We start from the raw sequence: 26,444 nt of genomic DNA on the forward strand, positions 1-26,444 counted from the left end.
GGTGCATGCTTTAAATATATTTTTTAAAAAGATACTTTGCAAATACAGGGACAGGATCTACTGTAGCTCACTCAGCAGAGTGCTTGCCTGAGATTCTTCAGTTGGAGGATCAATCCCCCTTGGTGGACTCATTCTCTGATTGGGTTTTTCCTGTCTCAACCAGTGCTCCACGACTGGTATATAAAAAATATATGTATGTGATTTCCCAAATGTGGGTAAGTGCATATAAAACATTCTTTCTTGCAAATGGAAACATGTAGTGGGTTCCCATGAAGACTATATGTCAGAATTATCAAATGTTTGACATTCAATAGCCAATGATTAGTTAATCAATGTGTTCTAATGGTGTTGTTAAATAAAAAAAAATGAAAAACTTTAAATTGCAAATCCTGAAAATTATTTTAGATTACATCTGAATATTAAAATTTAAATAACATTCATGTTGGTATTCAGTATGTATAAAAATGCATGTCTAATAAAGAATTCTGCCAATATGGGGGGGGGGGGGGGGGGGGGGGGGGGGGGAATTGGAAAAAATAAATACATGTATTAGTAGTAGACATTCGGCGTTCAACAGTATCTTTAGTCCAAACTCAATTCCGGTTAGATTGTATATCACAGGAAGTTAATGGATCAGTCATTTGCAATTGGCTATCACATACATGCACTTTTATTATTTTATTTTTTTAAATGTAACAATTAATAATATTGAAAAAAAAATTGTAAATTCATAAAAGCTCCACTATGATATTTTTTATCGAGTGAATACTGTTTATTTAGTTGTTTTAGATTTTTTTTTTTTCATTTAATGACTGGTCCCTAGAACCAGGAACTAAAATAATGAAAAAGTAACTTGCGTGATGTCACATTTATTTTTCGGGATGTAAACTAGCATCTATGGATCACAATGATTTGCCGATAAAACTGACAGAAGAACCCAACACGCACCTCAAGTGTCCAGTGTGTTTAAATCTGTACTCGGACCCCGTGATTAACGTACGATGTGGTCACACGTTTTGTAGAAAGTGCGCGTTTGCCACCACCAAATGTCCGGTCGACAACACGCACTGCGATACAAGTCAGTTGGTAATCAACAGGTAAATAAATAAAAAATAAAAAAATAAAAATGAAATGAAATTAATGTTTAATGAAGCTATATCATATGACATTCTAAACTACAGCTATTTGGTGTCAAACTAGTTCATCAAGATTAACCTCGAATGCAAGTGCAAGCACAGCCTTGGCAAGTTGGCTTGTGTTTGTACTTGTATTCAAGGTTATCTTGATGAACTAGTGTCAAACAAGTTCGAACGGACATAGAAAGTATTGACTTGATGTGCGCCCTACACCAAGGTCGATGGCAGTCACTTTTTGGACCCTTGTTTTGGCTCCGTACTCAATAAATAAAACATATCCGACGTAATTTTTTTAGTTTAAATTCTTTTAAAATTAAAATAACATTCAGTAGTAACACGTTTATTGTTCCATTGTACAATGGCGGTGAAACATATATTTTAAAAGAAAGATTTTAACTTTAAAATATAACACAAATGCTTAGGTGTGCAGACTTAGGTGCCACCAGTGTATATTTGACAAAAGGTACTTTTTATTTCTTTCATTTTTTAAAACTTAAAATTAATATTTTGTCCAAAGTTATAAAAATTTTTTTTACCTGACCTGTAAACAGCATTGTCTGCTTGTTATATAAATTTGTAAGGGGTCAAGATTAATAGTTGAATGATGTCTTTATTCCAATGACGCCACTTTGTATCTCCTTGCTATAACCATAAACTCAGTAAATGACATTTCCATTTTAAGAATGCTGGAAAAATTCCAATGCAAAGTTGCTGTTGCAATTTGTTTGTTTGAACATTACTAATGCACCTGAATGTGTTTGAGGAAAATCTTGTGATTAAAAAATTGTACCTTTTACGAAATATGGATTTCAAGTGAAATTACGGTGAGATATGTTATATTTATTGTGTACAAAGCCTAAGTGTCAAACAGGAATATTTCGACACAGTTGGTGAGAGCAACAAGTAAAGTGAGGTCATAGGATTTAAAGTGTACATCCAGAGCAAGCTGTTTTAGCACACACCTGTCATAGGCGCAGGTGTCAACTTGCACAAGCTCCTCCATCTAGGACAGGAACATGGTTGGGAGGTGGGTGGGAGAGGGGACCGCCCATGTTTGGCATGTGCAAGAGAGCACAAGCAGCCCCGACTAGGATTGGTAGTGGGCAGGGGTTTCCAAAAAGAAGCAGAAGACAGCACAATGCATGCCACATAACCCCCAAACCCATGGGTACATGGCTGTATTGATGCTTTGCTATAACATGATATACTATTGTTGTAGTCCGGTTCTTAATTTTAATTATATTAATTTTTTAAACTTTACTGTAACAAGAGTTTGCCGTTTTACATTTCAGACTGGTTGTTGGTCAGATTGAAGACTTGTTGATTCACTGCCAGTATGGACTTAAAAAAAATGATGGTGAATGGATATTAGATCCTAATGGCTGTCAAGAGGTTATCGAACTAGGTCAGTGGTAATTTTACAAGGCAGATTGTGGTTTGTAATTTTTAAAGAAATGATAGAGATATATGGCAGTTTTGAAATATTTTTGCTGTAGGCAATTTTAATCCAGTAACTTTGCAACAAATAAATACAAAATTAAAAACCCAAAATTATCCCTTTAACCAACAGCAATAAAAAAAATTCAGTTATAAAACAAAATAGCCATCAGTAAAGCCAATGACCTCCAGCAATTCATGTCGCAGCTACAGCAATCGCCATTGCAGCCATTACATTTGAGCCCTGAATGACAAGAAACAGTTAAAAGTTTTTTTTTTTTTTTTTCCAAATTTGTTTTGTTTTAAAACAACATTACTAGAGGACATTGATTTTATTAATCATCAGCTATTGGATGTCAAACATTTTGACACAGTCATTGGGGAAAAAACCCACTATGTGTTTTTCCATTAGTAGCAAGGGATCTTTTATATGCACCATTCCACAGTCATGATAGCACATACCACAGCCTTTGATATACCAATTGTGGTGCACTGGGCGAAGGTAGAAATAGCACAATGGGTCCACCGACGGGGATCAATATTTTTTTAAAACAATACCACTAGAACACATTTACATGTATGAAATAACCATCAGCGGTTGGATGTCAAACTTTTGATAATTCTGAAAATGGGTCCATCCATGTCACTGTGCATATTAAGATTCTGTTAATACTTTTAATTTTGTTTGATTATCTTCAGGAAAGAGACAAGAACATGAAGGTAGCTGTGGTTTTGCTGATGTTTCGTGTCCAAACTCTAATCTGTGTAGAGGTATAAAAAAACACAATGTAGAAAACCATCTGAAGAACTGTCAGTTTGTGCCATGCTGCAACAAGGATCAAGGTGTGGCCAAATTAGAACAAGTGGCTGGCTAGTTTACAAGTAACAACTTTGAGAAATAGAAATGAATCACATGTAGTGATTTCTCTAGAAATTTGGCAAGGCAAGGTAGACCAAACACTTTTGGGGCATTTTCCCATTTTTGTAGAACTTGTTTTTCATTAAAAATACACAAAAATTAATTGAAATAAACATTAATGTAATTTATGTGCTTTAATAAATGAATGGCAAAAGATATAAAAGATTAATAATAAATTTTCTGAGTGTTTTAAAAAGGCAATTTTGAAATTAATTATTGAAAAAGGCTTTTTTAATCTCAGGGCAGCATGGTGCTGATTAAGGCAAGATGGTGCTAGACTATTGAGGCATGGTGCCGCACCATGCTAAAACAAGCTAGGGAAAACACTAACATGTTACAGTGCTCAAAATAGGAAGTCAACTGGACTAAATTTTGATAAAATCCACGTTATAACTTTTACTCACATATTTTTACTTTAAATATTTATAAATACATACATAAAATAAAGTTTTTATTTCAGTCAGTAAGTATTATTTCCGTGGGGTTTTTTCAAATTTTTATCATATTTTAGATCAGATATTATCTATTAAAATTAGGCAAAAAATCTAAAAAGTTGTGTTTACTTACAGGCATTTGTGGCCAGATGTTCATTATTTATGTCCATTATTCCCAATAACAGTGTTTTGCTGACCAGAATGTTTTGGGGAAACGAACTATGATTAATATTCCAACATTTCATGATTTTCATTGTTGGTAAAATGATTAGATTTAGCTGTCACAATCAGCTATCGATTCCTGAAAATTACCGCAACATGCCACCATTGTTGTCAAGTGAAAATACTTGCCGAAAAGTAATGTATTTCCCCTTGGTATATTATTATTTCTGGTGAGTGCCATGTGCAAAACAGTGGGAAATATGAATTGGAGAATGCACTGTATACAGTGTACAGTGTGTCGACTTGCATGACGTCGTGTAGTCAGAAGGATAAAAATAGTAGGTCAAAAGAAATATGTCCAACTAAAAAACACATTTGGCCTGCTGGAAGTAAGACATCATGTTTTGATGGTATGGGACAGTGTGTAAAAAAGTAGAACCTCTGAGATGTATATTAGAGCATTATAATTTATAGAATTAAAATATAACAAAATCGCAAGCTAAATAGCAGATGACATAATCATACACACATCTTTCTCTTTAAAAATTACCTGCATTTTGTTGTGGCTTTAACAGATGAATTTCTATTTTACCTACTACATCTAAAATTGGACTCAATGCTATTTTCGAGCCATGATATTATGTTTGTTTAATAACACAATAGAACAATGTTTGTCCACATTTGTCTGACAGTAGACTGAAATACAACTTAACAATTCAATATATACAGCAATGTAAAAACATTTTGCAGGTTGTACAGTTGTAGGCCGGTCGTCTCTAGTAGAAGAACATTCCAAAGTGTGCAGCTTCTCAAAGAGTTTTGTCTCCAACGGACTATCCCTCAGCAGAGTAAGTTTTGTACATCACATTGGCCTTAAGTATGTCTGACTTACGGGTATGTAAAGGGGCATTCTCACTGTGCAATGACACCGGCCTCGGTGGTTTCATAGTTAAGCCATTGGACATAAGGCTGCGGGTTTGCAGTCCAGTACCGGCTCCCACCCAGAGCGAGTTTTAACAACTTAGTGCAGGGGTGTAACATTCTCATTGAGAATGGCCAATACAGCACAAATTGAAATTTTAAATAAAAGTCAGTATCTATCTGTGATATTTGTATTTTTGCACAGTTCTTTACACTGCTTTTGTTTAAATCTTGAATTTTTATATTGATGTTATCATCACCTTATTTGTTTGCATTACCATAGTTTGACACCCGGTGGCCGATGTGTTTTTCGTGCTGGGGTGTTGTTAAACATTCATTCATTCATTCATTCATTCGGTATGTAAGTGTAAGACCACTATAGCCTCTTCTCTCTCACTAACCACTAACAATTAACAACTAACCCACTGTCCTGGACAGCCCAGATAGCTGAGGTTGGTGTGCCCAGGACAGCGTGCTTGAACCTTAATTGGATATAAACACAAAAATAAGTTGAAATGAAATGTAATGTGCAATGATTTGTAGAACTGAACTGAGTTGTAGACCTGGACCCGGTTGTTCAAAGCATAATTAAATTTAATCCTGGGTTGGTATAATATTTTTCTTTTAATTATCTTTGCACAATTACAAAATAAACATTAAATTTGATTATGTATGGATACCTTTGGTTGTTCCAAATCAAGTTTAAGGGGGGAGTAAACTCAAACAAGAGCCTTATGTGTTGGAAAGATGCATACCTGGACCACCAACACATACTGACACTTTAAGAAATGAAAAATGCATAATTTTAGAGTTAATAAACAAAATTGATTATTCCTGCTAACTGGGGGCAGCCATTTTCTTTTGTTTTTGGTGTGTGCAGAATTCTAGCTTGGCGCAAAGTGATGTCAGCTCCAACCAACTCCTGTATGCACAGTGTAAACAAAGGCAGTCATTTACAACAAGGCGCTTTGCTTTTATCAACCTGACTTGTAAAACAACATAAATGACTTGATAATATACTAAACTACATAACTAAATGAAAGAGGCACATATTTTGTTTGTGTCTAGACACCTTGACTGGTGACCGTCCAAAATATACACCTGCCAATCAGGAACCACAGATACAGGCCTTGGAAAGAAAAGACCAATTAACTAAGAAAACACTCCGATTATCATTTCAGTACGGGGGTTAATGTATGGACAAAACATAATACAGTTATTTCGACACTTTGACAATGGTGGTTTATTTTGTATTGAAAAATAATATATACTTATTGCTGGCTAACTGGAATGGATATTATTACAGAACAGTGTGATGCATCCGCAAAAATTAGGTATGTTTTGTTTCTTCAGTTCTAAGACTAATTCCTGATGTGACACGTTAGGTATTACGTAACCAGAGGGCGTATTCACAAAATGGCTGTGCCCGTTATATATAATAGCTGCCACATTTAACCATTTTATTAATTAAATATTAGATTATACTTGTTGATATTAAGTCTTTAATGTATTATTCAAAGAACACTGTATGGTACAGGAAAAAACACTAGTCCATCAAGATCGATAAAATCTAAGATCCAGTGAACTTCAGGCAAACACCCCAACTGTTAGTTACATACCCCCCCACCCACCCACCCACCCACCCACTCACTGAAGCACAAGAAGTGTACAATAAAAAGAGTACCACAAAGTGTATGCTACAAGCTGTTTCTACAAATTGCGCAGTGTGAATACCTTCTAACCTGACCCACCATTTTATTGAAGTGTTTCATCAGTATTTTATTTTATTTTTCACATATATCAAGAAAAAAATTAAGGAATAGAAAGGAATGTTTGAATGATATCTCAGCACATATGGAGCCAATAAATGGTTACTGTGAAACTGTCTAGAAAGTGAGAGATGAAAAGAAAGGAATGTGTGGCCTGGCCACAGCTTATAAAACTTCAGTCTAGACTCAAATCTTTAATATGTCACACACTTGCAATATGTATGCGTTGCCATGACGTTAAAGTTTCAAGATGTTATTAGAGATTTCAGTCAAGACTTAATGATCATTTTATAAGCACATGACCTGGTTACAGAAAACGACATTTTAAAGGTGATTTTACAGAACACTGAAAAAGTTTTTTTATAACTGAATTATGTGCCTTTTCCCACTTTTTAGTTCAAGCATTTTTTTTAATGCTTGCCCATGTACCAATTTGTGACTGAAATGATGGGTTGGATTGTAACAAATGTTGAATTATGAGTTTTTCCGAAACATTTGTGTGCTGAATTATTGTAGATACTTGATGTGGAGAAGGAAAACCAGTCGCTGAAACATCAAGTCACAGATCTCACAGATCGTGTTGGTACACTAGAATCAGCTCGTGATGATATTTCATCTCAACTTTCAGGCTGTATGGAGTGAGTTGATGATTTTTGTATAGAACAGACATGGGTAAACACAGACAGACATGTTGACAAACAATTTAACATAATACTTTACATACTCTGTCCGTACTTTGCTCCTTTTTTACTGTTCCCTCTCTCTCTCTCTCTCTCTCTCTCTCTCTCTCTCTCTCTCTCTCTCTCTCTCTCTCTCTCTCTCTCTCTCTCTCTCTCTCTCTCTCTCTCTCTGTCTGTCTCTCTCTCTCTCTCTCTCTCTCTCTCTCTCTCTCTCTCTCTCTCTCTCTCTCTCTCTGTCTGTCTGTCTGTCTCTCTCTCTCTCTCTCTCTCTCTCTCTCTCTCTCTCTCTCTCTCTCTCTCTCTCTCTCTCTCTCTCTCTCTCTCTCTCTCTCACACACACTTCATGTTTTGTTAATTACTTGCTTATAATAAATAGTGTTTAAATTAATAAAAGACAATGTAGAAACTAATATACTAGTAATGTATTACTACTTTTCTACTTATATTAAGTTATATTAATATCCTTGATGGCTAAATAAAATACAGTATTCTTTTTTATCTTCTCTCAGAAACTTGCAATCATTACAACAGAAGTATGATGAACTGCACGCCACAGTGGAATCTTTGTTGACCAGTCCGGGTGTACGATTGTCTAGTTCGCAGATGTCACTGGTGGACTCAACAGGTCATTTCAGTTTCTCCATCTCACCACCTTTTCCTTAGGTGTTTGTCTCCCTTGAATTTCTCATTCCAGCCAGTGCACTAGAACTGGTACATGTATATTAAACAGTCTTTCTGCCAGAGGGTAAAACGGGTATGGCGCCCCACACAAATTTATTTGCACACTTTATTTGTTTAAGTTGACCTTTTGACAAAATTAATGAATCTTATCAATACTGTATGATTTTCTTAATCCTAACTCTAAACTTAGCCCCCCATAACCCCTGTTGACTGCAGTTGCATTCAGCACACACATTGTAAATATTCAATTCCATAGCACTATACCCAAACATTTCTTTCTGGCAGAAACCCTGCAAAGGCTGTGGTATGTGCTATCCTGTCTGTGGGATGATTCATATAGAAGATCTCTTGCTACTAATGGAAAAAATTAGCAGGTTTCCTCAAAATTTAATTATGTTTGATATCCAATAGCCGATGATGAATAAATAAATGTGCTGTAGTGGTGTCATTAAAGAAAACAAACATTAACCTTTGAATTTTATTATCTTAGTCTATTCAAACTACCGGCCTCAGTGGCGTCGTGGTTAGGTCATCGGTCAACAGGCTGGTAGGTACTGGGTTCAGATCCCAGTCGAGGCATGGGATTTTTAATCCAGATACTGACTCCAAACCCTGAGTGAGTGCTCCGCAAGGCTCAATGGGTAGGTGTAAACCACTTGCACCGACCAGTGATCCATAACTGGTTCAACAAAGGCCATGGTTTGTGCTATTCTGCCTGTGGGAAGCGCAAATAAAAGATCCCTTGCTGCTAATCGGAAAGAGTAGCCCATGAAGTGGCGACAGCGGGTTTCCTCTCAAAATCTGTGTGGTCCTTAACCATATGTCTGACGCCATATAACCGTAAATAAAATGTGTTGAGTGTGTCGTTAAATAAAACATTTCTTTTCTTTTTTTCTATTCAAATTTGTGAGAGAGATTTTTAAAGTAGGTGAGTTGAATAGGGACATAATACCATCCTCATTGGTATAGTGGTTAGGCTAGTAGGTGTTAAGCCACTATGCTGATTTCTCTCTCACTAGCCACTAACAACTAACCCACTGTCCTGGACAAACAGCCCAGATAGCTGAGGTGTGTGTCCAGGACAGCATACTTGAACCTTAATAATTAATTGGATATCAGCACATACATGAAGGGGAATAAATATAGAATACTAAACTAGCTTGCCTGTCATACCATTTTTATGAAATGAGTGAACAGTTTTGGTATCTGACTTGCAAAAGCAAGTCAGATGCCAACACTGTTCATGAGTTTCGTAAAAATGGTATGACAGGCAAGCTAGTTTAGTATTTTATTTATTGCAAACAAGCCGCAACGCAGAAGTAAGCAGATGTCGAGACCTACTACACGTTATTTTTCTACAAATTGGGTCAGCAAGTGATCTACATCACGCCATTATTACACTAGTTAGATGAGCAGTATCTTACACTGGTGTGTGATAATGCTTGATATTGACTCCCAAGATTCCAGAAATGAGAAGGATAGCACTGTAAGCGATGTGTTCCAAGCATAAAATAATGTAATTTCATTGCAGTCGAAATACTGAGTCCTCATTATTTTTTTGAGTTTGAATAATTATGTAAGTGTTACGTCTGTTTTTTCCTTCTTAACCAGTATCAAAGACCACCGACTGAACACGTATGTACAAGATCCCTTAATGCTTGTCTGTAGAAGTAGTCTGGTGACAACAGGTGTCGCTAAATAATTATACTAAACATCAAATAATCTTAGTTTAAAATGTGCTGAGGTGTCGTTAAACAAACATTCCTTTCATTTCCTCATTAACAGGTGCACCGAGAAGACGATCAGTTCGAAGTTTTGCATCTAGTCCAGATAACTCTGGCCGAGTAGAGAGATGGGAAATGCCATTTACATTCAAATGTATTGGAACCTGTCGGTAATAATGGTTTAAAAGTGCTAGGACAAGTGGCCTGGTTTCTTGTTGGAAGTTGCTGATGTTAAAAATTGTGTTTTTTCAATTTATGTAAAGAAATATTATAGGCATGGCTAGCTCTGGATCAACAGAAAACAGAAATCCAGTTAATTTGTAACAAAATATAAATTATTACATGAAATTATTTAGCAAAATTAAAAATGAAATTCACCAGTTGTTTTTAAAATTCACAATTGGCGAATTTGGCAAGTGCCAGAGTTAGCCTTGAGAGGGTTTTATCAACATTTCTTTGTTTACGTAATAACAAAAATAATGTTGAATGAGTCAAGAAATAATACATAGAGTATGGCTATTCCCCAAGTCTTTAATTATGCAACAGTATTTGAATAAATAAATATACACATTTATATGCTTTCTTTTCAGATTTTTCTGTAAAATATTTTAAACATTTAAATTCATATATAAAAAAAAATCATGAATGTGGATAATACCATTTCTGGTTTTCAGCCTCAATATCTAATATAATATACTGACACACAGTGAAAATGCAAAAACAACTTTTCATTGCAAATAACGGCAAACTATTAATGAATTGATGGATAATGTAATATGACATTAATGACTGGTATTCATGAGATACATTCACATGGAAACATGGCCAGTTATCATCAGTAATCGAGTTGCATTCGTAATCGAAAAGTTCAACCCAACCCCCCACACCCCATATCAAGGTCAGTATCTGGTGTGTCCACCATTGGCCCGTGAGCATGCGTGAAGACGACGGGGAAAGGATTGGCACAAACATCTCAAAAAGCCACAGGAATGTTCCTCCACTCCTCCTGCAATGCCTGTGCAAGCTCAGCAGTGGTGGCTGGCGGTGACGTACACGACGTCCTAACTCATCCCACGTGGTTCAGTTGGGTTCAGATCTGGTGAAACGGTGGTCCAGTTCATAACGGTGATACCGGCTTGTTGCAGGAATGCCTGGGTAATTCTTGCAGTATGTGGACTGGCATTGTCTTGTTGAAACAGAAGGGGACCTCTTGGTCTTCGGTGACGGCACAAAAGTGGCTGGAGAACTGGTCTTAGAATAACGTCAACATAATGCTGGGCTGTAAGGGCATCGTGAACAATGATGAGATCACTCCTGAAATCACAGTTGATTGCCCCCCATACCATCAGACAACCACCGCCAAACCGATCACATTCCCTCACACATCCGTCGGCGTAACGTTCATGGCATCTCCTGTACACACATGCTCTTCCATCGGCAAAGGAGACAGAGAAACGGGACTCATCTGAGAAAACAATGCTCCGGTAAAAGGCTGGTGGATGATTACCATTCTGGAGAGCAAACTGTAGTCTCGCAGCACGATGTCGTGGTGTCATGATGTTACCGTTGTACGGACGTCTGCATCTGAGTCCAGCCATTCTGAGTCGACGGATGACTGTCATCGGATGGATAGGCCTTCCATGACGTCCTATCATATTGCTTGCTGTCATCATCACAGTTCTGAACTGGTCACGGAGGTGGTGTCGTCGAATCTGCCGATCTTGGCGTGGGGTCGTAACGGGACATTGACCAGGTCGAGGTCGATCACGGACACTCCCGGTCTGTTGATGACGTTCAACAAGTTGTCCAATAGTTGATGGATGGACTCTGAAGGTCCTAGCAACTTGGCTTTGCGAAGTCCCCCCTTGAACCATGCCCAATGCTCGCTCCATTTGTTCTTCTCTGAGTCGTGGCATTCTTAATGTGACGAGAAATATGACACTGTTACGTGACTTTTATGTGTCCACATACTGGCATTTCACGTGCATTGCATGCAGCATGATTGAGCATGTAGTGAACGCATTTCACACCATTTTGTGTGTTTCTGCTATTGTATGTGTAACGAGAACAAAACCAGGATTAAAACTCAGACAAAAGTACCAATCAATGGCTTCCTCTCATAAATTGTTATTTTAAGTCCAATAAATATATTTTTCATTAATCACAACAAACTATTTTAAAATATCTGTTGTGAGTTTTTATTGTGTTTCAGTATATTAAAGCATATAATTTATATATCTTTGTGACAGTGTAATTCATCTTTAATAATGTAAAGGTTAACTCTGGATATCAGTCTTGTGAATATCATTATCTTCTTGCCTTCCTAATGTTATTTTTATGCCACACTAAAATATTAGCTATCATCTTAAACATTATAGAGTAAAGTTTTAGCAGCAAATTTTAATAGACTTTTGACCCCACGAAACAGCAAGTGTTGTTTAATGAGCCTTGTTCCATATTTCAATCTTTTGAGCCCACAAAACAGCAAGTGTTGTTTAATGAGCCTTGTTCCATATTTCAGTCTTTTGATTGGATATGAGTTTTATTTCTCTTCTTCGAGTTATGCTCTGTCTCTGTTTTAGGGGTCACAAGGATGTGGTTTGGTGTTTGTGTGCCTACAAGGGCAAACTGTACAGTGCAGGCGCTGACAGTGTCATCAAAGTCTGGGATCTGGAATCTCTCGCCAAAGGCTGCATCAATAACTTCCACGGACACACTGGAGTGGTATGTATTTATTTCTCTGCTGTATTAAGCTTGCCTTTTAAAAATTATTTACCTATTATTTCTACAAATAGCCAAAGAGGATGTACCCCTGTTGTACACCAGCGTGCTGTTTGTTGTAGTAATTAAAAATGAATTGCATTTTTGTTTTTTTCCCAGATAATTATTGTTTTAGAATGTTTTTATAAATTCAGAATTTAACAAAACTTGGATATGTTGTGGAAACAGTTACTGATTGATGTAAGACTTTTTAAATATCTGATTTTTTTCCCCAGTATTATTTGTGCTAAATGCTTGTTACATATATCTAAACATTGAATGAAAATTAAATAATCATTGATGTAAACTATGACCATCAGACAGGCAAAATCATATAATATTTACACCACTATATTAATAATTTAATTAGAATATGTTTTTGTTTTGTTTTAATTTAAGGTAGGTTCATAAAATTGTCTAATATGTTGCCCATTGTTTTACATTATTTCAATATACATGTTTATTTACTTTGTAATAATCAGGTTCACTGTTTAGTCGTCTCGTCCGACCGTCTGTATTCAGCAGGCAACGACCATTCCATTCGAGTGTGGGATATAGAAACTGGGTCTCAAGTACAGAACCTGGAGGTATTTAAATAACATGCCATGTTTGGTATTAACGTTTTAATCTTGTATAGTATATGTTTAATATTTAAGCATTTAGCATACATGTACATTTGACTAGCTCTCTGTAAACCAGCATGATTAGAAAGTCATGTTCAGTGACAATCTAATTAAAATTAGCTCTACTATTACATGTGGATCTAACAGCAGCCCGTTGGAGCTCATGTCCAGTTGACCTTTCATTCGACCAATCAAAACCTTACTTGCAAAATCATGCCAGTGATTTAAAATCATTTCAATATAAAATGTTATATAAAATTTGTTTCAAGACGAAAAAAACAAACCATGATGGTATAGCCATAAAATCTGTTTATACTAGTATACAATCCAGAGTTTATTACTGCACTTTCCCCCCAGTTTTTGTAATGTTGAAATAGACCAACAAGTTCGCATATTACATAAATAGTCTCGCCTGATATTTTTAGAATTTGTATGCTCCTGAATAACGCTATAAACGGCGAAGTGTAATTGGTTGATATTTGAATTGTTATTTATAGATGAAATGTCACCTAGACATGGGAGTCCACGCAATGCTGTTAGATCTACCAGGGTAGACCCAGTAGAGCTAATTAAGAGGTACATCAAATGTAAAGGACAGCAATAACCATTGATACAAAATTCATAGAACTGGGCTATATCTCATTCCAACCAGTGCACCACAGCTGGTCAAAGTCCGTGGAATGTGCTTTCCTGTCTGTTGGAAAGTGCATATAAAAGATCCCTTGCTGTATTAGAAAAAATGTAGCGGGTTTCCTCTGATGACTACATGTCAGAATTACTATACGTTTGACATCCAGTAGCCGATGATTAATCATTGTGCTCTAGTGATGTCATTAAACAACACAAATTTTAACTTTGGTACAAGACATCAAGATGATTTATGATATTTTGTTATTAATCTAAGATTCTTTTTTTCTCTGTTTTTCAGAATGCTCACGATAATCTTATATGTGCAATGGTAGTATTTGACAAATATATCTGCACTTCTTCCTTTTCCTTGATAAAGGTGAGAAATAAATGTTTAGCAGGATTCTTCTCTAATTATGACTGATTGGAGTAGGTTTGTGACTTGGTGCCAGTAATGATGTTCAGTGGTGGATTTTATTACATATATGGGCAGAAAGAAGCGGGGAAAGAAAAGTGATCTTTTTCTAGGGAAAGAAAAAAACCCATTTCTTCCCATAAATACGTTTTGACGTCATAAACAGTGCTTCAGTATAGGTGGTTAATTGTGTGTAAGAATAGTTTCCATGGTGGAAGTCATGTCAACCACTAACTTATGTCATCAGTGATATGTACGTCACAGATATGATGCAACGCGGTCTCTTATTCTCAACTTGCAAACAGTTCACTTGTGCAAGATAAACAGTATTGCCTCATGGCTCGTTGAATATTCTCTAAGTCTATAATCTTTTCTAAATATTATATTTTATTATTGTATTAATGAAAAGAAAGAAAAAAACAAAAGTGTCAATTTTTTAAAAATTTAAATACACAATTTAATTTTTTTACTGATTTTTATTTTTACAGATTTTTTGTTTTCAGTTGAATAGTGTACACTGTACAGTGAATAGAATATATATCTCTATATAAGACTGGCTTTATATGTTTATTCTATTTATTTATTTTCAGATCTGGGAAGCAAACACACTTATACTGAAACATTCCTTGTCAAATCTGAACCACTGGGTCAGAGCTCTGGCTTTAAGCACAGATAAGGTGAGGTTGTGGAGTAAGAGTTAACTCCCTTGATACCATAGCCCATCTCATTGAAGCTCACTACCAGCCTCGGTGGTGTCGTGGTTTAGCCATCGGATATAAGGCTGGTAGGTACAGGGTTCGTAGCCCGGTACTGGCTCCCACCCAGAGCAAGTTTTAACGATTCAATGGGTAGATGTCGGACCACTACACCTTCTCTCTCTCTAACTACTAACAACTAATCCACTGTCCTGAACAGACAGCCCAGATATCTGAGGTGTGTGTCCAGGACAGCGTGCTTAGACCTAAATTGGATATAAGCACAAAAATAAGTAAGAAGAAGAAGAGGCTCACTTTTCATATTTATAAATCCAGATTTAGAAATAGGAAATGGAATGTGGGTGGAACTCATTATATGTGAGACCAAGTGTTGAAATGTTCAGAGACAAAATAGTCGTAGTTTAAGATGTGCTGAGGAATTGCTACCATGATTTATTGTGTAAGGTCCACTGTACCAGGTAATCTGCATTTGATAATACATGGTTGTTTTGTTAAAAATATTATTAGAAAGTCATTAGTAGTTTGAACGTTTACTGCCTGATCACTAACACTGATCACCTATCGGTATAGCTATTACCATTGTCATCCAGAAAACATTAATTAATTGAACAGATGCAATTGAAACTTTGAACGTACATCAGAAAGTTGGCTTTTAGTCGTTGGTACTGATTTATTGCTCTTTTTGAGTTCAGTTGTGTTAAAAAATGTCTGAATGTTATTTAGCTTTTGTGACAGCGGCATTAACGTTAGGGAAAAGCACAATAAAAATAGATTGATTTGTGATGTGTAGTTACATTTTGAAACAACTCGTTTAAGATAAATGGTATTGAACAGCCACTTGTGAAGTATTGTCTATGTAAACAACTAGTTTAAGATAGATGGTATTTAACAACCACTCGTGTAATATTGTCTGTATAAACAACTTGTTTAAGATAAATGGTATCTAACAACCACTCATGTAGTATTGTCTATGTAAACAACTGGTTTAAGATAAATGGTATCTAACAACCACTCGTGTAATATTGTCTATGTAAACAACTTGTTTAAGATAAATGATATCGAACAGCCACTCGTGTAATATTGTCTATGTAAACAACTCGTTTAAGATATATGGTATCGAACAGCCACTCGTGTAGTATTGTCTGTATAAACAACTCGTTTAAGATAGATGGTATCTAACAGCCACTCGTGTAGTATTGTCTGTATAAACAACTCGTTTAAGATAGATGGTATCTAACAGCCACTCGTGTAGTATTGTCTGTATAAACAACTCGTTTAAGATGGATGGTATCTAACATCCACTCGTGTAGTATTCTCTGTATAAACAACTCGTTTAAGATGGATGGTATCTAACAGCCACTCGTGTAGTATTCTCTGTATAAACAACTCGTTTAAGATGGATGGTATCTAACAGCCACTCGTGTAGTATTCTCTGTATAAACAACTCGTTTAAGATAGATGGTATCTAACAGCCACTCGTGAAGTATTCTCTGTATAAACAACTCGTTTAAGATAGATGGTATCTAACAGCCACTCGTGAAGTATTCTCTGTATAAACAACTCGTTTAAGATAGATGGTATCTAACAGCCACTCGTGAAGTATTCTCTGTATAAACAACTCGTTTAAGATAGATGGTATCTAACAGCCACTCGTGAAGTATTCTCTGTATAAACAACTCGTTTAAGATAGATGGTATCTAACAGCCACTCGTGAAGTATTCTCTGTATAAACAACTCGTTTAAGATAGATGGTATCTAACAGCCACTCGTGTTGTATTCTCTGTATAAACAACTCGTTTCAGATAGATGGTATCTAACAGCCACTCGTGTAGTATTCTCTTTATAAACAACTCGTTTAAGATAGATGGTATCTAACAGCCACTCATGTATCTAACAGCCACTCATGTAGTATTCTCTGTATAAACAACTCGTTTAAGATAGATGGTATCTAACAGCCACTCATGTAGTATTCTCTGTATAAACAACTCGTTTAAGATAGATGGTATCTAACAGCCACTCATGTAGTATTCTCTGTATAAACAACTTGTTTAAGATAGATGGTATCTAACAGCCACTTGTGTAGTATTCTCTGTATAAACAACTGGTTTAAGATAAATGGTATCTAACAGCCACTCATTTAGTATTGTCTATATAAACAACTTGTTTAAGATAAATGGTATCTAACAGCCACTTGTATAGTATTCTCTGTATAAACAACTCGTTTAAGATAAATGGTATCTAACAGCCACTCATTTAGTATTCTCTGTATAAACAACTTGTTTAAGATAATGGTATCTAACAGCCACTCATTTAGTATTCTCTGTATAAACAACTTGTTTAAGATAGATGGTATCTAACAGCCACTCATTTGGTATTGTCTATATAAACAACTTGTTTAAGATAGATGGTATCTAACAGCCACACATTTAGTACTGTCTATATAAACAACTTGTTTAAGATATATGGTATCTAACAGCCACTCATGTAGTATTCTCTGTATAAACAACTTGTTTAAGATAGATGGTATCTAACAGCCACTCATGTAGTATTCTCTGTATAAACAACTTGTTTAAGATAGATGGTATCTAACAGCCACTCATGTAGTATTCTCTGTATAAACAACTTGTTTAAGATAAATGGTATCTAACAGCCACTCATGTAGTATTCTCTGTATAAACAACTTGTTTAAGATATATGGTATCTAACAGCCACTCATGTAGTATTGTCTGTATAAACAACTTGTTTAAGATAAATGATATCTAACAACCACTCATTTAGTATTGTCTATATAAACAACTTGTTTAAGATAAATAGTATCTAACAGCCACTCATGTAGCATTCTCTATGGGTCAGTTCAATTCAATTGTTTATTAACATTGAGCTATACAGCTTATCTGTATAAACAAGATTATAAATACAACACGTGTACAGAAGAAACAAACAAACCACAAGCAAAGAATATATAAACATACATATAAAGTGGTTCCTTCTACAAATAATCGGGAAATGCCTTAAAAAGATTCTTTACTTTTCTTGTGGCATGCAGCTGCAAATAAGCTGCAGGGGGTAAATTTCAATGTTTTAAAATGCATTGCCCACAATAAATTATGATAAATATGTCTGTCATTTCCTACTAGGCAACGATTAAACAGTTTTTTTGAGGCATTGTGAAATAACCATTCACTGGTTGTGTTTTTTAGCAAAAACTGTACAGTGGTTCTCACAATACGATCAACATGTGGGAGACTGAGAACTTCACATCTGTTGGAAACATTGAGCACTCGTTTGGATCGGTGTATTCTCTGGCAGTCACCAAACTGTACATCATTACAGGTAATACAGGTAACTATACTTCATTTGAAATGAAGACATTTTTGTTTGGAAGCTGCATTATGTTATGATGTCACTTCCCAAAATGACATCATTCATTGGAAATCGTTATGACAGATGTGTTGTATTGTTTATATTTCCCTGTATATCTTGAAATATGACGATAATAAGTGTTGATATAAGTTAGTTTATAGCTGAACTTATGGCTGTTCATATCAATACATACTAAAAACTGTTTTATATTTGAAAAAAACTAAACTAAATTAATTATGAATTTTATATCACAAACTTTTTTTTTTTTTTAATAAAATTGTTTAAATTAGTTGACAGTTATGGCACTTTATTTCAATACACACTAAAAGCAGTTTTTGTTTTCGATTAAATTAAATTAAATTTACATTTTAAAAAACCCAGATCTAGGTTAATCATGTATTACTAAATATTAGTTTTTATATAAAATTGTTTTTTTCTTTTCAACTTCACCTATCCTCAAACAAATGCACATCCCAACAGCCAATGGGATGGCCTAAAATTCTTCTACCTCAAGTGTTCTCCAAAATGTTTTAATTTATGTTCAGTACTTGTAACCTGCCTTGAGATGAACAACACGTCATATATGCTAAGTGAGACATAATTCTTCAGGAAGTCATTTTGAAAAACATTTCAGTATTCACTATTCACTATTCCAGGTTCCTACAACCAGAACATCCAGCTGTTTGATATTAAGACACACCAGCATATTACAAACCTCCAAGGTCACCTTGGAACAGTCACCTCACTAATCGTCTCCCCATCTGGAAATTTCTTCTTCTCCAGTTCACAAGACAGTCAGGTTCAGGTAAGTTAGTAAAATCACAATCTTTCGTTTTTTTATCATGGATGTTGTGATATATGATATTATGATGGAGAAATATGTTTTGTAAAATTGTGTGTTTCATCATAGCTATCGCTTGATGTGCAGTCAATTTGGGATTAATCCCCATTGGTGGGCCCATTGGGCTATTTCTCGTTCCAGCCAGTGCACCATGACTGGTATATCAACGGCAGGGTTTCTGCCAGAGGGTAAAATGGGTATGGTGCCATACCCACATTTTTGCAGATTTTTTTATTTTTAAGTTGACCTTTTGACAAAATTAATTACTCTTATCATTACTGTATGATTTTCTTAACCCTAACCCTAAATCTAACCCATTTTCTTTCTGGGGGACAGCAGGTGCATGCAGCACACACATTGTAAATATTCAATCCCATAGCACCATACTCAAAAAACTATTTTTGGCAGAAACACTGAAAGGCTGTGGGATGGTGTATATAAAAGATCCCTCGCTACTAATGGAACAATGAAGCGGGTTTCCTCTCTTAAGACTATATGTCAAAATTACTGAATGTTTGACATCCAGTAGACGATGATTAATAAATCAATGTGCTCTAGTGTTATCATTAAACAAAACTTTTACTTTCATCATAGTTATGATCAAGCCCCCCCCCTCCAATCCAAGCAAGGCCATTTAGGTGGAGTTCAGCAACCAATTTTACAAAGCATAGTAAGCATAGTTAGTTTGCACATAAACATAAATCTATGACTAAACCACAGTTTGAATAACCACTAACAGTACAACTAATATAATCTGAAATATACATAATTAATTTTCTTTCATCCTTACGCTGCTCCATTTACCCTCATGGTGTTACTTTCTGCGTGAAATAGATGACACACACATAAAAACATATGGAGGTGTAGCTGTCAGGCATAAATGTAAACTTACGATGTAAAGTTGTGAAATTGTCTCCAGGCCTTAGGGCCCTGAATGCTGTATTTTACATATTTTTTGTTGCATTCTCAGCTGTTTTGATGTATAAATTAACATGTTGATTCAGACCATTTGTACAAATTTAATTATTTTTTTAATCACAAATATTTGTTTGGCCAGTGCCAGGATGGTTACAACTTTTCCATCATCTCTGGCTTATGCTATATTCACCAGTTGTGAATTTTAAACACAATTGGTGAACTTAATTTTAATTTGGCAAAATAATATAACATATTGATTGATATTTTAGTTGAAAAATAATGTTTTTTGGCAATTTTTGAACTTTTTGAATAGATAATTTGGCAAAATAATTTCATGTAGCGATTCATATTTAGTTGAAAAATAACTGTGTTTTACAATTTTTAAAGTTTAATGGACAATTTGGCAAACTTTTTAACTCCCCCAGAGCTAGTCCTGCTTAAATCTTGTAAAATGTTAGTTGTTTAAAAATGTATTTAAAGTTAAAGTTAATGTTTCTTTTGTTTAACGACACCAAAAGAGCACATTGATTTATTAATCATCAGCTGTTGGATGTAACATATTTGGTAATTTGACATATAGTTTCAGAGAGGAAACCCACTAAATTCTTTCCATTAGTAGCAAGGGATCTTTTATATGCACAATCCCACAGACAGGATAGCACATACCACGGCTTTTGATATACCAGTCGTGGTACACTGGCTAAGAGTGAAGAATTTTATGTACACATAAATATGTGTGTGTGTATATATATGTATGTGTGTGTGTGTGTGTGTATGTGTGTGTGTATATGTGTGTGTGTGTATATATATATATATATATATATATATATATTTATCCCGCAATCACTGTATACATTGGCAAAATATGATGATAAATCTCTATATTTTCGGTCACTGATCAAAAATATAGGTCCCGTGACATAAACTCGACTCGACTGAGACGAGTGTTTCAGACTATATTTTCAATAAGCATACTCTTTAAATCATTTGTTTAACCCTTTCCAACTATGGAATGGGAAATATCACATACTTTGATTGCACTGAAAATGTAAGATATTATATGATATATATATATAGATAGATAGATAGATAGATAGATATTACTCATACATATTATATTAATGTAGCCTTTATATTTATTAACATTTTTAAACTTGTCTATTAGAACAACTGTTGGACTTGGATGAATTGATTTTACTGGTGCAGTTCCCATTGCCAATTGCAATCATTTAAACTTGAACGTCGTTATGATCAAAACATTTCTGCTCTACATACGTTTTAATTACCAAGTTCACTTAACTTATTCACCTAGTCTTGTAATTATATAAACATTATATTGCCGACTGTTTTTATAACACATTTATTGTATTTTCAGATTTGGGGTGTGGAGAAGTTGCTGCCAGTACAAACATTACAGCGACATCAGGCCAGTGTTAATTCTTTAGCACTGTTCGGCAATCTTCTTTTGTCCGGTTCCACAGACCACGAGATCAAAGTCTTCCGATATTTCCAACTGCCCTGAATGGCTTTAGGACTGGCTTTAAGGAAAGATGTGGGGGTGTGCAGGATATAGGTCGGTGATAGAGTACTCGCGTGATGTGTCATGGTGTATAGGATCAGAGTTGGCTTTTGTTTTTCACTATTGCTACCAGTGCTACATAACTTGCACATTAACAGCTCTGGTTTGTGCTGTCCTGTTTATGGGAAAGTACATCCATTGCTGTTTGTGATCAGGTGTAGCTTACTTGTTACATGTTCAGGAGGAGGGACGTTTGCGAACAGTTTGAGTGGTACCATTGTTCTATCATATCACATTGATTTAATTTTAGGCACAAAAACCAGTCTAATTAATAATGAGTGATCGTGAGGGCTTGTCCTCAGGAACTTGCCTCTGATGTGTGATAACTCATAGGCTCGATCAAACTCAATGGGACTTGGGTGATTTTTCTTCCATTCCAACCAGTACTCCATTACTGGTACATCATCATATGCCGTGGTTTGTGCTGTCCTGTTTGAAAGTACATATAAAAGATCCCTTGTACAGTGCATTTTGATCCCTGTTGCTAATTTTAATAGAGTAGCCAGTGTGAAGAGCAGGTTTTGTCTCCAAGGCTGACTTATTAATATCTGTGTGGTATGTGCAAGATGGTGTACTTGTTGAATATGAGGATGAGCATAAATCATCATTTATAACTGATAAAACTACTATACAATTATTAACATCCAAAGAATTGTATATGCATTACATTTCACTACTTTTATCTTGTATAGTATGATTGAGATGTACATATTAGATTGTAATGTATATTATAATTTACTTGAACAATTATTACAATACAATGTTGGTACAATGTAACATTATATGTGTTTGTTGGTATTTTACACGTGTATATTAGTGTAATGTATTTTATACCTCTGTAATATATTTTAATATTATTCTTAAGTCTTTCCACTGTTGATTTAAGTGTACTGTGATATAAACTGGCTCCGTTTTATGAAATGATTTTAGTGCTAAGATTACCTTAAGTGCATAAGGTAGCTATGCTTAAGGTGATCTTAGGGCTAAGATGACTTCGTAAAACGGGGCACAGGAGTATAATTAAGAGGGATTTCCCAGGATTAAATGCACTACTTTACTTCTTCGAGAATTATGTTTTTTCTAATGGTTTGATATTTCCCTTTTTTGGTTCCCCGACAGCAGCATTATGGACTGTTCCATTCAACAGGAATCATGCAGAAAAGTTCATGACAGAAGAACTTTAAAAAAAAGAAGAAAATCTCAAAATGTTGGGTCTAAAATAACTTGGAGAAGTTAAGAAGTGTATTTCATATTGTTGAAGGGAAAAAGGGCTGTGGTAAATTAAGATCCTGTACCACCACCCCCCCCCCCCCCCCCCCCGTTACACAACTGGATTTCAATTATAATGGATGGGGGGGAGTAAATTAAGACCTGCAGTGGTCAAATTTATAATCAGCTGTTGTTATTTACTTAAAAAATCATAAAATTTTGGCCATGCTAGCCAGTTGTATAATATAATATTAAAGAAAGAAAGAAATGTTTTATTTAACGACGCACTCAACACATTTTATTTACATTTATATGGCGTCAAACATATGGTTAAGGACCACACAGATAATGAGAAAGGAAACCCACTGTTGCCACTTCATGGGCTACTCTTTTCGATTAGAAGCAAGGGACCTTTTATATGCACCATCCCACAGACAGGATAGTACATACCACGGCCTTTGTTAAACCAGTTGTGGAGCACTGGTTGGAATGAGAAATAGCCCACCAACGGAGATCGATCCTAGACTGACAGCACATCAAGTAAACGCTTTACCACTGGGCTACGTCCCACCCCTAATATAATATTAAATTATTTAACATAAATTGCCAGTAATAAGTCTTACACAAGCACAAATTTTATAGAATATTATACTAGTCTGTTCCATAGTTAGTATTAAAATAGGAAATCACCCTAGTTGCATTATGGAAATCCATATTGCTATGTTGTATTTCTGACTTTGAAATGTAGTTAGTTTAAAGAATTCTAGTAATATAGTATGGTGCTGCAGAATTTCAACGTGTACATATGCAAATCTGTCTGAAAGTTATGTTGAGATGTGATATTTGTATTTATTATATTTGTGCTAGTCAAACCTGCTCAAGGTGTCACCTCTGTTAAACAACCACCTGTTCGTAGGATCAGCTTTGTGTTTCCTTTGGTGGCTGCATAAAGGGATTTTTCTGAGTTTGCAATCTTTTTGGCAACTAAAATTACATATTAAATACATTTTCTTGTTAGGATACCAGTGTCTGTATATGTGTTTGCAGTCATGTGCTAATGTTTGTAGCAGTCTGTTTTCGTTTTACTTTGCCAATATGTCTTTTTTCATACGTATGAAATTATTGGAAGGTAAAATTTGGTTTGAGCTACAACAAACATTAGGATGGCAATATATCTTTTAATATGTAATTTTAGTCATCAAAAAGCTGCATGTCATGAACATGTTACAATGGTATGGTACTCAGGATGATTGTTTTAACACATTTGACTGAACACTATAAGCTGCATTTACAAAGCATGAAACTTGTGGCTTACATGTGTATAACTACATATATTTACAATGCTTAAATACCTGCATTTAAGAAAAACAGGCATTGTAAATTTGGCCCAATACATATATGTATAAATCTGTGAAGTATTTTGTACCAGGTTTTTAGCTTTTTGTAATATTATCATTTGTAAAATGTTTTATTTTTTTAAATAAAATTGAGTACAACTTGCTTACTTCATGTTGTTTATGATGGGTAACCAACTTTTGACATGGTCGTGGTCATGGAAGTATGGGATTTTAAACAACCTCCATGGCATGGGCCTAAGAGGTCAAATTCCTGTTTTTATTTCTCAATTTTTAAAGATAGGTCTTTTAAAGTCTGGGTGGGGTTGACTTTGTCCAACATTCACACACAGGAGATGGGTGTGTCTCAAGGTAGTATCCTGTCTGTAACTTTATTTCTGTGAAAATTAACAGCATCACCCAGTGTTTAACACCTGGTGTGGATTGCTCGTTATATGTCGATGATTTTCAGATTTGCTATAGATCGTCCAATATGAGTACGATCATTGAACGTAAGTTGCAGCTTTGTTTGAATAAACTTCATCAATAAACTGACAATGGTTTTCGATTCTCAAAGGCAAAAACGGTTTGTATGCATATCTGCCAGAAAAGATGTCTCCACTTAGATCCACAGTTGTTTTTGGACAAAAATCCAATTCCAGTTGTAGAGGAGAAATTTTTTCTGGTGGTTATAGTTGACAGGAAGCTATCTTTTGTGCCCTATCTTAAATATGTTAAAAAGAAGGTCTTGAAAGCTCTCAATATTTTAAAAGTTATTAGTAATACAGAATGGGGAGCAGACCGAAAAGTTATACTCCATTTGGTTAGATCAAAAATTGATTATGGATGCATTATGTATGGGTCGGCACGTGAGTCTTACTTGCAGATGCTAGATCCTATACACAACCAGAGACTTAGGCTTTGTCTTGGTGCGTCTAGGACATCACATGTAGAGAGCTTGTACATTGATGCACACGAACCTTGTTTGGGTGCTAGACGTGCAAAGCTTTCTCAAGGTTAGATCATTACCAACACATCCTACATATAATGCAGTGTTTGACAACAAATATATGAAGTTGTTTGATGCACAGCCAAGTGCTATTCATACATTTGGTCTTCGCATTAAGTGTTTTTTGTCACTTTCCAACACTGATTTAACGAACACTGGAAACTCCTTCATATTTTGTTTTACCACCTTGGTGTATTACAACACTTGAAATTGTGCTTGATCTTTCACATCTGAAGAAAGATCGTACAGATGCTGTTGTGTATAAGCATTTTTTCATGGAAATTCAGGACAAGTACCGTGATTACATTCCTGTTTATACAGACGGATCACAGGATGGGTATTTTGTGGCTTGTGCTACAGTTTTTCCATCAGATACAATACATTCCATGAGATTGCCTGACTGCATCAATTTTTAGTGCTGAAGTTTGGGCAGTTATTAAAGCCTTGGAAGAAATAAAGGATTCGATTGCATCCAAATTTATTATTTTTAATGACTCACTTTAGTGTCTTCAAGCTTTATGCAATATGAAGCTGGACCATCACCATCCCTTAATTGGGATGGTGATACGAAAGTGTGGTTTTTTATCCATTGCCAATAAAGACATTGTATTTTGTTGGGTGCCCAGCCATGTTAGCATCAGGGGCAATGATAAGGCAGATTCAGCTGCCAAGTCGGCTTTGGATTCGACTCAAGCCAGGGTTGGTATGTCTTATACTGATTTCAAATATAGTATTAATCAATTTATCTTTTCGACTTGGCAACATGATTGGGACGGTGCAGTTGCGACCAAGCTTCATGCTATCAAGCCATTCTTGGGAGAGTGGCAGTCCTCCTATAGACAGTGCAGGAAGGATGAAATAGTCTCGTGTCTGCTCGCATCGGTCATACATATTTGACCCATTTATTTATCTTAAAGAAAGATCCTCCACCTCAATGTCAGCACTGTCAGTGTACTCTGACGGTGCGCCAAATTTTGGTGGAGCGTAAGCATCTTGAAGAAACTCGAAAAAGATATATTTGGCCAACTTAATGTGATGAAATTTCGATTCCATCCAGAATTAGTTTTACAATTTTTACGTGATACTGACTTTACTTTAAATTTTAATTTGATCTATCTGTGCTATTTGTATTTTTGCACAGTTCTTTACACTGTATTTTATTTGAATTTTTATATTGACGTTGATCA

At 35.4% G+C, this 26,444-nt stretch overlaps 1 protein-coding gene across 3 annotated transcripts; it reads left to right on the top strand.

The window, feature by feature from the left end:
* Positions 1 to 848: 848 nt before the first annotated feature.
* On the top strand, positions 849 to 23,238 carry LOC121388975 (E3 ubiquitin-protein ligase TRAF7-like). 3 transcript variants are annotated; one of them, XM_041520537.1, is made up of 14 exons: positions 849 to 1,097; positions 2,429 to 2,541; positions 3,273 to 3,416; positions 4,839 to 4,936; positions 7,295 to 7,416; positions 7,968 to 8,083; positions 9,925 to 10,033; positions 12,446 to 12,587; positions 13,106 to 13,210; positions 14,175 to 14,252; positions 14,879 to 14,965; positions 18,205 to 18,346; positions 19,024 to 19,172; positions 21,502 to 23,238. In XM_041520537.1, the coding sequence occupies exons 1-14, from the start codon at positions 898 to 900 to the stop codon at positions 21,646 to 21,648; spliced, it is 1,752 nt and encodes a 583-aa protein (XP_041376471.1). In that variant the 5' UTR covers positions 849 to 897; the 3' UTR covers positions 21,649 to 23,238. The 3 variants fall into 3 exon arrangements, with proteins under 3 accessions (XP_041376471.1, XP_041376472.1, XP_041376473.1); XM_041520538.1 differs by having other exon boundaries at positions 18,205 to 18,337; XM_041520539.1 differs by having other exon boundaries at positions 3,273 to 3,293.
* The last annotated feature ends 3,206 nt before the right edge of the window (positions 23,239 to 26,444 follow it).

The sequence above is a fragment of the Gigantopelta aegis genome, chromosome 14 (genome assembly GCF_016097555.1).
Source record: "Gigantopelta aegis isolate Gae_Host chromosome 14, Gae_host_genome, whole genome shotgun sequence".
Taxonomy (NCBI): Eukaryota; Metazoa; Mollusca; class Gastropoda; order Neomphalida; family Peltospiridae; genus Gigantopelta; species Gigantopelta aegis.

What these genes read in the sequence shown, in the direction of transcription:
- LOC121388975 (XM_041520537.1), top strand. Translation starts at nt 898, where the DNA reads ATGGATCACAATGATTTGCCGATAAAACTGACAGAAGAACCCAACACG. An exon ending in ACGGACTATCCCTCAGCAGA is followed by an intron (nt 4,937 to 7,294) that starts GTAAGTTTTGTA and finishes GAATTATTGTAG; the next exon opens with ATACTTGATGTGGAGAAGGA. An exon ending in CACAAGACAGTCAGGTTCAG is followed by an intron (nt 19,173 to 21,501) that starts GTAAGTTAGTAA and finishes TTGTATTTTCAG; the next exon opens with ATTTGGGGTGTGGAGAAGTT.